Source organism: Lynx canadensis, chromosome B2, assembly GCF_007474595.2.
Source record: "Lynx canadensis isolate LIC74 chromosome B2, mLynCan4.pri.v2, whole genome shotgun sequence".
NCBI classification, from domain to species: Eukaryota; Metazoa; Chordata; class Mammalia; order Carnivora; family Felidae; genus Lynx; species Lynx canadensis.
This window is the reverse complement of record NC_044307.1, coordinates 139487910-139502890: the sequence shown is the minus strand read 5'-3', so window position 1 is coordinate 139502890 and position 14981 is coordinate 139487910. Positions and strand designations below refer to the sequence as shown.

Genomic DNA, 14981 nt, shown 5'->3' with positions numbered 1-14981 from the left:
ACAATGGTGCAATTAACAAACCGTCTGTGATCTCCACTGTGCATAGGGGCATGTGTTTCTCTGGGCTGGAGTATTTATCTGAGAGTGGATCTTTCTTTTTTTTTTACACTGGCAGCACTTGATGTTTTGGACTCCCCTTTCTTTCAAATCTCTTGGTCAAGGGGCATCTGGGTGGCTCATTCAGTTAAGCGTCCCTACTTTGGCTCAGGTCATGATCTCACAGTCTGTGGGTTCAAGCCCCACATCCGGCTGTGTGCTGATAGCTCAGAGCCTGGAGCCTGTTTTGGATTCTGTCTCCCTCTTTCTCTGCCCCTCCCCTGCTCATGCTCTGTCTCTCTCTGTCTCAAATATAAACAAAAAGATAAAAAAAAATTAAAGACCCCCCACAAATCTCTTGGTCAATTCCAGGACAACCCCTCCTCTGATTTTCTGTATCTTTTCATTAGCTGTTATGTTCAGTCTCCTTGATTGTTTCTCTGTTGCTACTGTGTAACGTATTGGGCCTCCTTCAGATTCTGACTTTGAGTCTTTGTCGCTCTGCACACATGGCTGATCTTATCCTAGCTCAAGTTTTGTACTCTCTATGCGTTGATGGTTCCCAATTCTATATCTTGTTCCAGATTTTCTCCAAATCCCTAGACCCTTAAGTACAATGTATACAGAGCATTTCCAATTAGATGCCTCATATGTACATCAAATTTGCTCTTTACTACTGGACGTGTATATTTAAAACTATGCTGTCTATATTGCTGTCATTTATCCAATTGTCTAGGCTAGAAACTCCAGAATTTCCCTGGCATTTCACTCTCCCTCACTTTCTACATTCTCTCCCTCCTCCTCACTCTCCCCTTCTGGCCCCTCCTCCCTTTTCCAGCTCCTCTCTTTGGCTCCTTCTCTCCTCTCCTTCTCCCCCTTCTTCCTAGTCTTCCCACTTTATTCCTTCTTCTGTCTCTTCTATGCCTCCAGCTTCCCCTCACATTCTAGTCCCACTCACATTCCCTGTCCTACTCCTTTATATAACATCAACAGCGAGCGCAAATATCGTAAGAAGCTGCCACTAGTTTTGTTCTTGAAATAAACTTTTGCACATTACCATTTATTTCTATGACTTTGGGCAAAATACTGGACCTCCATTTGCTTCAGTTTTCTTCTTCTGTAAGATGGGGAGCACCTAGGCCATAATTATTGTGAAGATTCAATCCGGGTATTTGTGAAAAGACTCAGGGCAGTGCCTAGCACATGGCAAACGTTCTACAAGCTTTATATATATTTTCTAGCTGTCATGATCTCCTGTTCCTATTATTATTAGAATGTCTATTATTTGACTCCAGTTTTTACTACTAGAGTTTTTTTTTCATATGAATTATTGAGTAATATTTAAGGTAGGTTAGTCTTCTGAAAAAAAGTAAGTGAATTTTTCATGTATTTTCTCTGGTAAGATTTTAATAGTTAAAAGCTTTAAAACTCCCTATATAAAGTTGAGTTTACTTTTCCAGGAAGGAGACACGATCTTTGTGGGGGAAAGGTGTTCGTGGAGAAACGTTGCTAACAACACGGTCAGTTGGAATTGGCTTGACTAAAATACTTAGGACTTTTGTACCTTGGTTAAAGTATTCATAGCTTGAAATTGACAATGATGTGAGGCTTTACACCATGGAAACTGGTAAATGCCACAGATCATGGTGCATTTACTAGCATATCATTGTACAATTTTGCTAAAGACCAGAAGAATCGTTATGAAGTTTCATGAAGTGACAAACCACTTTACTGTGAATTTCAATATATCATGGAGGTAAATGGTGCCCACAGGATTTAACAATTACTATATAGATTGGAAGTCACTAGACTAATTACTCTGTAACCTGAGTGTTAGCGCCATCATTAGGCATCAGAGGAAGGTCCCTTTGTATATTTTGTTCTGGTTCCTTTGTATGTTTATGTGTGTTTTGACTGATTAATAACCACATGAATTTCTGTAACCGTTTTGTAAAATTAAAGTACTGCTTTCCAGTAAAAAGGGAATATATATTTAAAAGAAAAATTTCCCCCCAATTTTAGAACCAAGTTAGTGCAAACTCAGAATTTAGGATAATTCTTCATTTTTTTTTTTTCAACGTTTATTTATTTTTGGGACAGAGAGAGACAGAGCATGAACGGGGGAGGGGCAGAGAGAGAGGGAGACACAGAATCGGAAGCAGGCTCCAGGCTCTGAGCCATCAGCCCAGAGCCCGACGCGGGGCTCGAACTCACGGACCGCGAGACCGTGACCTGGCTGAAGTCGGACGCTTAACCGACTGCGCCACCCAGGCGCCCCAATAATTCTTCATTTTTACCCACAGCATCCCAACGGGAAGATCTTATCAGGCTTTGGACACTTGTTCTGATAACGAGTTATAATTCCACTATTGAAAAACTATCTCATAAATTGCTTAACTGGTTGCTCGGCTTTTTTTTTTTTTTTTTTTTTTTCACTTACCTAGTGAAAAAAAAACCCACATGTAACATCTTCTTAAAACTGACTAGTTAGTGGGTTCCACTTCCTGTTGTGAGGAGTAAAATGTACCTTAAACTCACTGAAGTTCTGAAGATTGTTTTCATTCTCTCATCTAAACCAATTTAGGTTTCAAATTCACATATTTGAGGTGAAACTGAAACTCCCTAAAATTTGTTATTTCTATAATATGTGCTCTGTTTCTGGTTGGGGGAAAACAGTTTTAACAGTTAATACAGATTTTATAATAATTTGCCTTAGGGGAAGTATTGTCAGAGGAGAGTGTCCTCAATGACTAAACTCCTTTACCCCCCTTAAAAAAGGTCTAAATTCTTTCTTGGTGTTGAGTGTTCACTCTCTTTGAGGTATTGTCCTGCTTGTAACTCCCGATCTCACCCAGCCCAGACACAAGATTCTAGCAAACACCAAGGGCTGGTCTTGGGCAAAATTGAGGTAAAACCTATAGATTCATTTGGGCATTCTCTAGAGCCGGCCCTAGGGTTGGATGGATGAGCTGGAGAGTTCCCAGTCCCATTTGGGGCTCAAAATGGGCGGATGGAGGAGATTCACTAGTGCTCAGTCAGGAGAGATGGACCCAATGGTGCCCGCCTTTACAGACTCTACAGTTGTCTTCTTGTGACTTTCCCATGCTTTGTTCTTCTTAGAGCTGCTCTTTTTCTATGAACTAAATGTGACTGACCTTGGTCATCTGGGGCCAGAACCTTATAGGAAAGCCTCTGTTCCCACATCTAAATTTACCTACTCTCTCCTTTGTCTTTAGTCCTGACTCACCTAAGTTTTAACTATTCAAATGATACACATATTTGGCCTAAAAAAAATATATACATATTTTTTTGGTTTCCCTGATCTCAGATAATTGCTTAGTAAAAAGACCCCAGGAGACCATTGGAGGGAATGGTGGGAATTTCAGACCAAGATGCAGGTCAGGGTGGGAGATATCTGTTGAAGAGGTGCTGAGAAGACCTTGTCATCACAATACACGTAGATTTTTGTCACGTGTCAGGACTGTAATAAATCTATTCTTGCCTAAAACTTAGGGCAGTCACTGCTTTTGTTATGCCCTTTTCTCGCAAGGATGATTGATTCCTGCAGGACTAAAATTGTATTCTAACATTTGTAAAATAAAAAGTCAGTATGAGATTTCCCAGGAAAAATAATTTAAGCACATTGACTTCATCATCGTCACTGAAGGAAATACAAGTCCCACTTATCCTAAAAATGATGCAATTTTTATTAGAATAAAGTATTTGCTTATATCAGTAATAGTGTAATATGATATTATATATAGTCATATAATGTTTTTTGGTTTTCAGATAATTTTCACATACAACCTTGTTAAAAAATCTGTAAGACCTTTATATTGGGATTATTAGAAATATCTTGACTTTACAAACAAGGAAACGGGTTCTGAGTGGTCAATTGACTTTTTCCTGGTAACACAGCTACCCAGGCAGGAGCTGATTTCAGGCCCCTGGATTTTTAAATCCTACCCTCTTTCCCCTGTATCATATTCCCTCTTGAAACATATAGTAGTACCATACACATTAGCTATTAGGTCAATAGTTAGGTATGCAGAATACTAGCCAGGAACATCTATATTATAAAATGTTGTGGTAAGATTGTATGTCAACCATTAGAGCTGCTTTGCGATTATGTACAATATTTTTAAATTCTCTACTTGTTAACATAAAAGATTAAGTCTTTTATATATGAGTAAATTCAGCTTAGATAATGTGCAACTTCTTTAATCTAAAACGTCTCTACACACACACACACACACACACGGCCATTTGAAAGCTTTTTTCTTTTTTTTTATTATCTGTGTTTGCTGATAGTCTGATCTTACACATATTGTTTAAAATGTATTGTGAAAGATGTGTATTTCAGATATATTATCTTATGTCTGATTTGAATATTTGAAGAGCTAGTATAAAATAGAAGTTGAAATTAACTTATCTTCTGTGAAACATGTGAGAAACATTCAGAGATGCTTAAAGACAGAATGAGTAATTTGAATCTGGCTGTAGATAAGAATTTCCTGATAAGGAGGATAGATACTTAGATGTCACCAAAAGAGGTTGTGGGACTTCTTTTTCTGGGATATTGAATTCATGTGGTGTAGGTGTAACCCTAGATGGGGGCAGGGCCATGGATTTAACAATCTGATACGAACCCGTAGTATTGTGAGATCGCAATTAGCTTCCCGGTTTATTTAATTAATTGGTGTTATTTAAAAAATTGCCAGGGAAGAAGCAGGATCTGTTTTTTGATTCTCTCTGACACCCACAAAAAAGTCAAAGGGGAAATATTTCATTATTTTTAAGAACTTCAGTGCACACTGTCCTGCCCTAACAGAAGTGGTAGCATTAAAACTGTCTGTGGTGGAAACAGGAAACATTAGTGATAAACGCCGAGTTACGCATCTTCGTATCTTTCTTCAGGTTCAGCTCAACGTATACCATTCTAATTAGCACATTTTGTGCCTCAGCGAGTAGCTCCCCTTTAGCTCTGCTTGGAGAGTTTTTTTTAGCTTCCATCCTGCTCATAAACACTGCCACCCCCTCCCTCCTTCTCTCTTTACAAATGTTACAACACAATCAGAAATTTCCTCTTTTCTTTCCTTCCTGCATTATCAGCAGGTTCCCTTGCGTCAGAAGCAGAGAAAGAAAACTCAAGGTAATTAGATCTCTTTTGTTTCTTTATCCCCTTTTCGTGTGCGTTGAGTGTGGGTTTTCTCTCGGATGCCTTCTTTGGGATCAGATTTATTTATTTTTTTGTCTGTCTTAATGCTCATATCAGAAGGTGGATGGCAGATTAAATTTTTGGTTATTTTTGGCTCGATTTTAAGAAATGACGGCATGCTGTTCATTTGGATTAATCCCTCGTGGTATGTCAATAAAGCTTAGAAAAGCTGGCACCCGAGTCGGGAAGTAGCTGTGTTTAGGTGGGCATTAACCCTTCTCTATCTATTGCATAATGACTGCTATTATTTTGAAAGGAGCTGTGTTAGTACAACGATATGCCTGCCAGGCTCATGATTTGAATTTTTTCAATTTATTCTTGTTGAATAATATTCTTAGACTAACACTTGCATATTAGCCTCCCTCTTTCTTTGGTCCTATCTTGTACCTTCTAAGCACCAAATGAATGCTTAAAAATAAAATAAATATTAATTCTTTTCTTTTTTTGCATTTACTTTGCATAAATTTTAGTAAAAAAAAATTCAGCTCTCAAGAGGTAAACAACAGTTACCTTTCACTTGGTCATGTAAATCAGGGTACAGTGTTATTTACCTTCTCATATAATTGCTGCAGGTTTTTTCACGATGAGTCGGAGGAGGATATCATGTAAAGACCTGGGACATGCTGACTGCCAAGGGTGGCTGTATAAGAAAAAAGAAAAAGGAACTTTCCTAAGCAACAAATGGAAAAAGTTCTGGGTGGTGCTGAAGGGAACGTCGCTCTACTGGTACAGCCACCAAATGGTGAGTCTACAGTATTCCTCTCTTTTCAGCTGCTTTGACAAGGGTGGCTTAAACATCACTGAGGACCAGGTGGTTCCTATGGGAAAGTTCATTTTTATTTCTGGAACTTGGAACAGAGCAGATAAATAAGTTCTAGAAACCTTTTCTGATCCAATAGATAGGAAGGCTATTGTACTCTATTTTACAGAAGACAGAAATCATCCTGCTTGACTCATCTTTGGTTGGAGAGGGCTGTCCAAACTTCTATCTATCTATGAACGTTACTACTCTTCCATGAGAAATTGTACTCATTTCAAGACTTACATGGACAGACAGCACTTTATATGGAAACTTTTTGTTATTAAGATTTCTAGTAAAACGGGGAATCGGCTTTATGACCTATTAGGGGTGTAAACTGATTCAGTCCACAGAATGTATTTTCATTTCTCCTCCTTTACTGTTTTTTCCTCTGCCCTTTATTGGGTGGGTTGGTTTTAGAGTCGCTAATCCGCGTACCAGCACTGCGTTGCTGACTGTTGTCTCTTGTTCCCTGGCATGCTTGGTGATGGCCTTAAAGTACGATGATCAGACAACACTTGAAAAGAAAGTTACCTGATTTGTCCTTAATCAGCAGTACACTTCTGTGGTCTGCTTCACAGGCTAGTTTTCTGTTGGGAAGGGCTGGAAATAAAGTTATTATGAGAAGGTTTGCTGAGGGTTCCTGGCTAGCAACAGTTTTGAAGACAGCGATGTTGTTGAATATTGAATGAGTAGAGACTTTTCATATAGGAATTCTCTCCATTAACCCCCAGTGGCCAGTTGCTGATCTCAGGAGAGCTGGAGTTTCTTTTGGGGTCTAATGAAGTTCAGCAATGGATATCCTTTAAGCAGTTAAGGGGAAATTACTTAGGAATTGCCCCTAAGCAAGAGCCATCCTTTCTGTATGACGCCATTCTTCTAAAATGGCTTGTGGATCCCCATCACTCAAGTAACAGAGCTTTAGAGCATGTAACTTCATAACTGTAATAGAGGTGCTGTATATAGTTTGTGGATTTTAGTGGATCAACTTACATTCATTGGGCATTAATAAGAAATTTGTTACCCATGTGCCCCTAGGCAGCTGTTATGTAAAGACTTGGTGAAACTGGACCCAAATCCAACTCCAGTGCTCTGGAATAAGCGTTTGCGCCACCCTCCCCAACCCATCCAGCCCGCCATGCTTCTTTCTCTACAACCCCTCTCCAGCCCCCTGTTCTCAAGCTAATTGCTTTGGTTTCACCCCATGCAAAACATGGTACAAAGTCCTTTATTGAGTTCCATAAAATATATATTTATTTAAGGCTTCAGTGAGCTATAACAACTTTATCAAAGATTTGGGAGGGTTTCAAGAGAGAATCACTTTGCGGAGTATGCAGGTACCCACTATCTCCCTTCTCTCGTCTCCCCTTCTGGGTATATCTGTCATCTCTTGTTTAACATGGAATAGTTTTACCCACGTTAAGGCAACCTAGGGCTGGGGTTGCACCTTCTGTCTTCGGGGATTTTTCCTAAACGAACACAGCTTTTTTTCTTAGGAGGAATTAAGGTCATTACAGATTTTTTCCTCCTGTTTCATATTATTTTTGGCTCTTGCTTTTGGGTAGTTGCGGCCAGTGATAATCTGCATCTTTTATAAATTGAGAGGACTTACTGACACACCTTTCAAGAGCTCTCTGGGAATTTCCAGAGGCTGTTGGAAGGATTGGGTATTGATCAAGCCTGGCACATCCGTGGGAAGTAATAAACTCAGATAGAGGCATGGCATTAATTTCCTCAGTGAAATTATTGAGCAAATATGTTCTTGGTGCTGTCCCCGTCTTCATAGAATTTAAAGGAAGCCCCTTCTGAATCACACACAGTTACAGATTTGGCTGGTTTGGTTCACTGGCTCATTTGGCTTAAGCTTCTCTTACAGCAGCAACTTAGAGGACAGTTACCTGTTTTAGGCATTAGGAAGCTCATGCTTCCACAGGGAGCAGAAATGTCATCTGAGATGAGATTGGAAAGAGGTAAAGGAGAGAGCCATCTGGCACCCTCAAGCGCCCTATCCTCATTTGCTTTCATGCAGATGTATAAAGCAATATTCAGGGAGCAAATCATGTACCTGAATAGAGTTAGGTGAGCGATATTGAATGGAGAATAAGTTTACTGTTATCTGGCCTTGGAGTTATCCTGATAAACGAGTGATATGTAACAGAGGGACCTCCAGCTCCCTAATTTTATGACTCTATTATAGAGAAATTCTCACTTTCTCTCTTTCCATGCACACACGCATACATACATCCACATGAGTGGGCGTGTGTGCATACCCTGACATCTTAATTACATGTTTGTGATGAGGAAAAAAGGCTACTCAATGAATACTTAATTAGCAGTCATATTCCTGGTATCCATGTGAATGTCAACTGTGAAATAAGAACCAAACACATGTCCTCAAGCTAAGAACGTTTATTGACTTTCTGCCACGCAAGGAATTCAGATTCAACAAAGTAGTTCCCAAGGCACTTAATGCCTAATGAGCAAACCTCTTATTCTCTCCTCTATTCTTTCTTCCTTGGCCTGATGCTGGGAGGTAATGGAGCCAATAGCATCCCAGCAAGAACCACTTCTTACTGAATGCCTACTGTGATGCCAAGGGATATTCTAGGTACCCTTCACACATGCTCTTTCTTACTGCTCAAAAATGCCCTCTGAGGTAATAATTGTCACCACATTTGGAAAGTTGGGAAGGCTGAGACCCAGGGAGATTGTGTGTCTAGCCCTGTGATGCAAGTATTAAGCGGGGAAAACATCACGTTCCGCCCCTTTGACTCTGTAGCCAGAATCGTTGCCATCTGCCGGCCTGACCCCATGCCGACCTGAGGCTAAATGACAGTCTTCAGTAGGGTTCTGAGAGAAGAGCTCTAGAGATGAAGTCTAGGGCAATTCTCATACGAAAGTATGGTGATCTATCTCATGGGATCCCTTTGTTGGTCTCTATTGCTCTCTGACACATCACCCTCACCATCCTGGGCACCTTTTTTGTCATATTATTACCCAGTAATTGATTCATGGTGTACCTTCTCCCTTCATGACACTTTGCTGCTTCAAACAGCACTACCCGGATTTCCTTGAGAAAGGTCAAGTCCAGATACTCATCTGCCATTTTCACACCCCATGTTCTGTGCTTAGAATGTGCTACAGAACACAAGAATGTGTGTACCAGGTCTTAACAAAACCATATTCAAGTGTAACAGCCATAAAAACCCAGGCTGTTTACAATCTTGAAATCCACACAGTTGTTTTCCCTTTCCACTTGGATAAAGTACAAATCACTTTCCTCGCTCGTGAGAGTCTCCTGACCTGTATCTCTCTTATTGCGCCACCCTCCCCTTCACCATCCAGCCTCCAACTACAGAATTTCTTTTAATTCCTTCTTAGCATCACATATGCTGGCACTCTCTTTGAGCCTTTCTACACATGCTGTTTCTCTGCCCAGAAAAAGCTTTGTCTCCATGCCCAAAAGTCTTCTTCCCACACAATCCCAATGACCTGAGTCCTCCTTAGAAGTCAGATTTTAGCTTAAGTAGCCTTCCTTCTGACCTTATCCTGGCCTTATCCTCTGACCTAAATCAGGGCGCCTCTGCCTGTACCCATAGAAGCTTGTACTTTTCTTAGTTTTATACCTTTCTTCCCCTTTGTACATGTTTGTTAGGCTTGCTGTTTTCTATAATTGAAGATAATCTCTGTAAGGCAGGATCACAAGTATATTTTAGTGCAGTGGCTGACACAGGCATTCAATTAATATTTGCTGATTTCATGAAATAAATGAAGGTTAGGAATCATCAACATTTACATTTCCCGTGGGGATCTTGAGAAATGGTAGGGATAAGGACTGCTTTTACTGGAAAATATTTTTCCAGTATGGTTTCATGGTCCCAAGTAGGTGCCACACAGCCGCTCCCATTTGGTAACATTGTATTAGGGGCTATTATTTTAAGATTATTTCTAGGGGCACCTGGGGGGCTCAGTTGGTGAAGTATCTGACTTTGGCTCAGGTCATGATTTCACGGTTCGTGAGTTCAAGCCCAGCATCAGGCTCTGTGCTTACAGCTCGGAGCCTGGAGCCTGCTTTGGATTCTGTGTCTCCCTCTCTCTCTGCCCCTCCCCCATTCCCTCTCCTTCTCTCTCTCCCTCTCAAAGCTAAATAAAACATTAAAAAAAATAGAAAATCAAAGATTATTTCTAACCATGGCCACTGGCTGTAAACAAGGGTCTGGTGATCTTGATCAACTTGATCTTGATCCAACTGGGGTGGAAAATGTTGAAAGGGAGGCAGACGTTTCCCAGGGAGCCTCTGGCACTCTCACACTTCACCTGGACACCAGGCACAGCTGGAGAAGTTTGGGACCAACATCTTCTCTCTGGTGAAGAAGCAAAGTTCTGAATTACTGTTTTCCTTCAGGTGTGTTACTACGAAATAGTGACAAGTCCTTAAGATGTTATTAGTCATTAAAAGTATCTTTTATTTTTAAGGTTTTAGATTTTTCTGCTTTTGCTGTAACTAATTTCACCTTTCTAAGAATTCTTTTTCTTGATTCTTTTTTTTCCTTTTTCTTTTTTTAATGTTTTTATTTAGTTTTGAGACAGAGAGAGAACATGAGCAGGGGAGGGGCAGAGAGAGAGGGAGACACAGAATCCGAAGCAGGCTCCAGGCTCCGAGCTGTCAGCACAGAGCCTGACGCGGGGCTCGAACTCACGGACTGTGAGATCATGACCTGAGCTGAAGTCGGATGCTTAATCGACTGAGCCACCCAGGCGCCCCATCTTTTTTTTTTTAAAGAGAGAAGCACAAGTGGGGGAAAGGTACAGAGGGAGGGAGGGAGGGAGGGAGAGAGAGAGAGAGAGAGAGGAGAATCTCAAGCAGGCTGCAGGCTCCAGGCTCAGCATGGAGACCAACAGAGGGCTGTATCCCAGGACATTGGGGTTGTGACCTGAGCCGAAATCAAAAGTCAGACATTCAAGTGACTGAGCCACCCAGGCGCCCCTCTTTTATAAGAATTTTTAAAAAAAATTTTTAACGTTTATTCATTTTTGAGAAACAGAGCGCAGTTGGTGGAGGGGCGGAGAGAGAGGGAGAGACAGAATCCAAAACAGGCTCCAGGTTCTGAGCTGTCAGCACGGAGCCCGACAAGGGGCTAGAACCCACGAGCTGTGAGATCATGACCTGAGCTGAAGTCTGACGCCTAACCGACTGAGCCACCCAGGCACCCCAAGAATTCTTAATTAAAATCTTGCTTAGTTCCTTGAGAAATATATGGTGGATTTTATTTATACCCAAGACCTATTATAAAGTAAAGTGTATTATATAACTCATTTGGAATTCTTAAATGTTTCTGTTCAGAGAGCATTTAATCATCTCGCTGATGTATTTTCTTATATTATCTAGGAGTGTATGTGGACTATCAAAATCCATCAAGGGAACATATGCATTATGGTGATAATCAACTTGGAGCCATTGCCTAAACAATTTAGGCTTTAATTACAAAGCACAGTTTAATGTTACTTATAGAGGAGAGATTGAAAATACTTTCTTTTTAAGTGAACCCCGCACGAAAAGCTCATCGTCCCCCCAACCTATTCATCCTCCTCCCCACCCACATGCATATCCTCCTACCAGTATTAGTGAGGTCTTAATAATTTGGGCCAACAGTTGTAAATGTCAGTACAGGATTAAAAAAATAAGGGACTGCATTTCTTCTTTCTATTAATGGCTTCTAGATGGGCAGAGGAGAGAGAGCTATGTAAGTGACATAATCAAAGAAGGATTTGTGAAAAAAAGCGGCTCTGAGATTGACAGTACAGATCAATTCTGTAAATTCTGGGAAGAAGGAAAATATTTTGGGCCAAATGTGAAGGACTTCTGCCCCAGTGATTTTTTTTTTAATTTCTCTTTTTTTTTCCTCTCTTTCTTCCCCCTCTCTCTTTTTTTCCTAAGAAGGTGTTTTTTTTTTTTTTTTTTAATTATTTTTTCCAAAGCTGTGTGATTTTCCTGGTCCAAGATTTCCTTTACTAGGTAAACATAGTTTTCACCAATCAGAAAACATTATTTCTGTGCATTTCAGTGACTGTAGAATATCTTCAGGGAGAAGATTCTCTTAAGATCCATCTTGGAAGACAGTTTCCCCTCCCCTGACCCCTACCCCCAAGGAGAGTAGGGGGATGGGCATTCCAGTCCAAGGGAATATGTGAACAAAGGAATGAAAATATAAATGAACTGTACCAACCCACTGTTAGGTATTATATTGAATTCCCATAACCTAGCAAGATAGATTTTATTATTCCCATATTTCAAGGAAGTTTACTGAAGCTTAGGGAATTTAAGTAACTTGCTTAGAGTCAATAAGGAGTAAGTGGCAGAGCTGAGATTAAAAATAAGATCTACCAATACCAAAGCCAGGCACTTTTCCCCGGGCTGCTTGGTGTCCACATTTAGAGGTAGCCAGGGACAGTAAATGGGGGCATCAAATGCATGGTGCAGGAATGTGGACTTGATCCAGTAGGCAATAGGGAGCCACTGGAGGTTCATTAGCAAGTGAAAGTATTCACCTAGCAGTAATAAATGCATATATTGGAGCAGAAAGGAGTTTTCAGAAGCTACTTTTCAGGAGTAGATATAACAAAATGCAGGCATGAGACATGGACTCCTGGATTGGAGTGGACATTATGAAAGCGGGGGGCACATTTAACAGTAAGAAATGGCAAACTATGTTGAGTGCTCGAATATAAGACACAAAACATTTGAGCCTAAAATAAGAATGATTCCAAGTTTTGGAGCCTGGGAGACTGAGAAAATAATGTGTAAACTGAGGGAGGAAGAGTGTGGCTAAAAATGTGAATTTCCTTTAGACCCACTCTCTTTTACTGTTTTGGTTTCTTTTAGTTTTGTACATTCTGTCATCTTTGTAGAAAATTACTAGAAACCTGCATTGTTCAGCAGGTAAGTAACTGTTGATTGATTTCATTTGATCTATTGCATCAACAATTCATTTGATCTATTGCATCAACAATTCAGGGGAGCCTCGGGGCCCCTCGGCCTCAAATAGAAAAGGTGAATCCAGCAACTCTTTATTTCATGAGAACTGATGAGGTTTGAGGTTAATATCTGGCTTAATATATATTATGCAGACTTTTCAGTTCTTTGAGAATCCAATCTGCCTGCCTGAATGTGACCCCGTTTTTTCACTCCCTGGCTAAATGGTTCCACGTGTCTGTGAGATCAAGTAACTATGTCTGTATCATATGTTTTTGGTCTTTCCTTGCCTGTGCGAATTTCAGAGGAAGGGTTTTTTTCTGAGAATCAATTTCATGAGAATCTCTACAGCAAAGATCTAAGCATGTTTTAGATTAGGCAAAATTTACGTTTTCAGAAAATGATACTTGAAAGCCAGAATTTCTCTTTTTGTGGGACAACGTCCTTGAAAATTTCAGTAAATGTAAAATGTGTTTCAGCATAAGAAAAATAAAGAATTAGTTCATTTTCCCTTGGGAAGAGACGTTTAAGTCTTCTGACCCTTTTATTAGTAATCACCTCTTAGCACAGATTTTGGAAAAATGTCTGCATGAGTTTACCATAGATTGGAGAAAATTTGTGAGGAATTTATGAATCCTTCAATCAGAACTTTTTATATGATTTTTTTCTTCTTTTACCCACTACAGTGTAAGCACCTGAGGGTATATTCTTTACCTCTCTGGTTTAAACTGTGTCCCTAGAGCCTAGAGCTTGTAGGCACAGAGTAGGCACCAGTGTTTTTTGAGTGAATTACTTATTATATTGCATAATTATCAATTAGTTATGTAATTCAATTAGTCAAAGCATAATTGAGCACCTACATGTTCCCAGAGTTCTACCAAAATGAGATGCTTTGGAATAATGGGCTCTAATTTATGTAAACTTCATATTCATTGTTTTTAGTCAACAGCCAACTTCTGAGCATATCCCAAACAAAATTCCAATATTTAAAAATGTCTCTTCATAGAAGAAAATTCAGACTAATTATGTAAAATTGAGGAACCCTTTGCCAACATATGTTCCTAGAGTTTGTACCAGAAAGGGGAAAACGGAAGATGCAACGCTGATAGATCTACACAGGGCAAAATGGGATGTGTTAGCAGCTTTAAGTGAGCAGCTGAACTCAGGGTGACGACTGATGGATGAAAGGGGTGAAAAGGACTATTTAGGTACCACTTGAAATGTGAATGTAAGAATAATTGAGGACTTTTTGAATTCTGTTACTTCCCTTATAATAATTTCAAGTAAGTGGAAATGATCTTTAAAGGGGACGTTTGTGGGGCACCTGGGTGGCTCAGTTGGTTAAGCATCCGACTCGGCTCAGGTCATGATTTCTCGGTTTGTGGGTTCAAGCCCCGCATTGGGCTCTGTGCTGACATCTCAGAGCCTGGAGCCTGCTTTGGATTCTGTGACTCCCTCTCTCTCTTCCCCTTCCTGCCCCCCCAAATAAAATAAACATTAAAAAAAATTAAAGGGAACATTCAGCCTAATTTATTTATTTTCTCTGATGCTCTCTACCACTGTGCCCTAACATTTGTTTTCCTTGCGAGGTCCCAGAATGAATTTCCAAAATAATGGTTCACCACCAAAGCTTTATGATCAGCTCAGTTTATAGTTGGGTCGGGCTGTTTTCAACAATTTCTTGTTGCTGAATTCATGTAAGGTGACAACAGTGGCTTATATTGCCAATACTATTTTTCTTTAAAATCTTTCCAAACTTTACATAATCAATTGTGAAACACCAAGAGTATGAAATCCTTTGTTTCTTTTATCTTGTTCTCAGGAGGCAGTGAAATGCTCCGTCACTGCTGATTTGGAAGAGGATGTCAGAGTTAATGACGTAGGTTGGGCTGTAGGAGAGGACAGTCCTCTTAGCTCACAGCAGTGACTGGCATGTGCATTCAGGGCCATGGTGA

The 14981-nt window shown here is 40.1% G+C and overlaps 2 protein-coding genes across 14 annotated transcripts in view; one reads left to right on the top strand and one right to left on the bottom strand.

Moving 5' to 3' along the window:
• IPCEF1 (interaction protein for cytohesin exchange factors 1) overlaps positions 1-14981 on the top strand; it is a 178748-nt gene that overhangs the window by 100483 nt on the left and 63284 nt on the right. For 7 of the 13 annotated variants that reach the window (XM_030316628.2, XM_030316631.1, XM_030316634.1 and 4 more), the window contains 3 exons: positions 5149-5188; positions 5827-5996; positions 12937-12993. In XM_030316628.2, coding sequence (XP_030172488.1) covers positions 5149-5188; positions 5827-5996; positions 12937-12993 — 267 coding nt within the window. Of the gene's footprint in view, positions 1-5148; positions 5189-5258; positions 5457-5826; positions 5997-12936; positions 12994-14981 lie in introns of those variants that run through there. The other 6 variants (XM_030316629.2, XM_030316637.1, XM_030316638.1 and 3 more) reach the window with 5 other exon arrangements.
• Positions 5856-14981, bottom strand: part of OPRM1 (opioid receptor mu 1) — a 178745-nt gene continuing 169619 nt past the window's right edge. The window contains exon 4 of the mRNA XM_030316643.1: positions 5856-5894. Within this exon, the coding sequence (XP_030172503.1) occupies positions 5856-5894 (39 nt within the window). The remainder of the gene's footprint in view (positions 5895-14981) is intronic.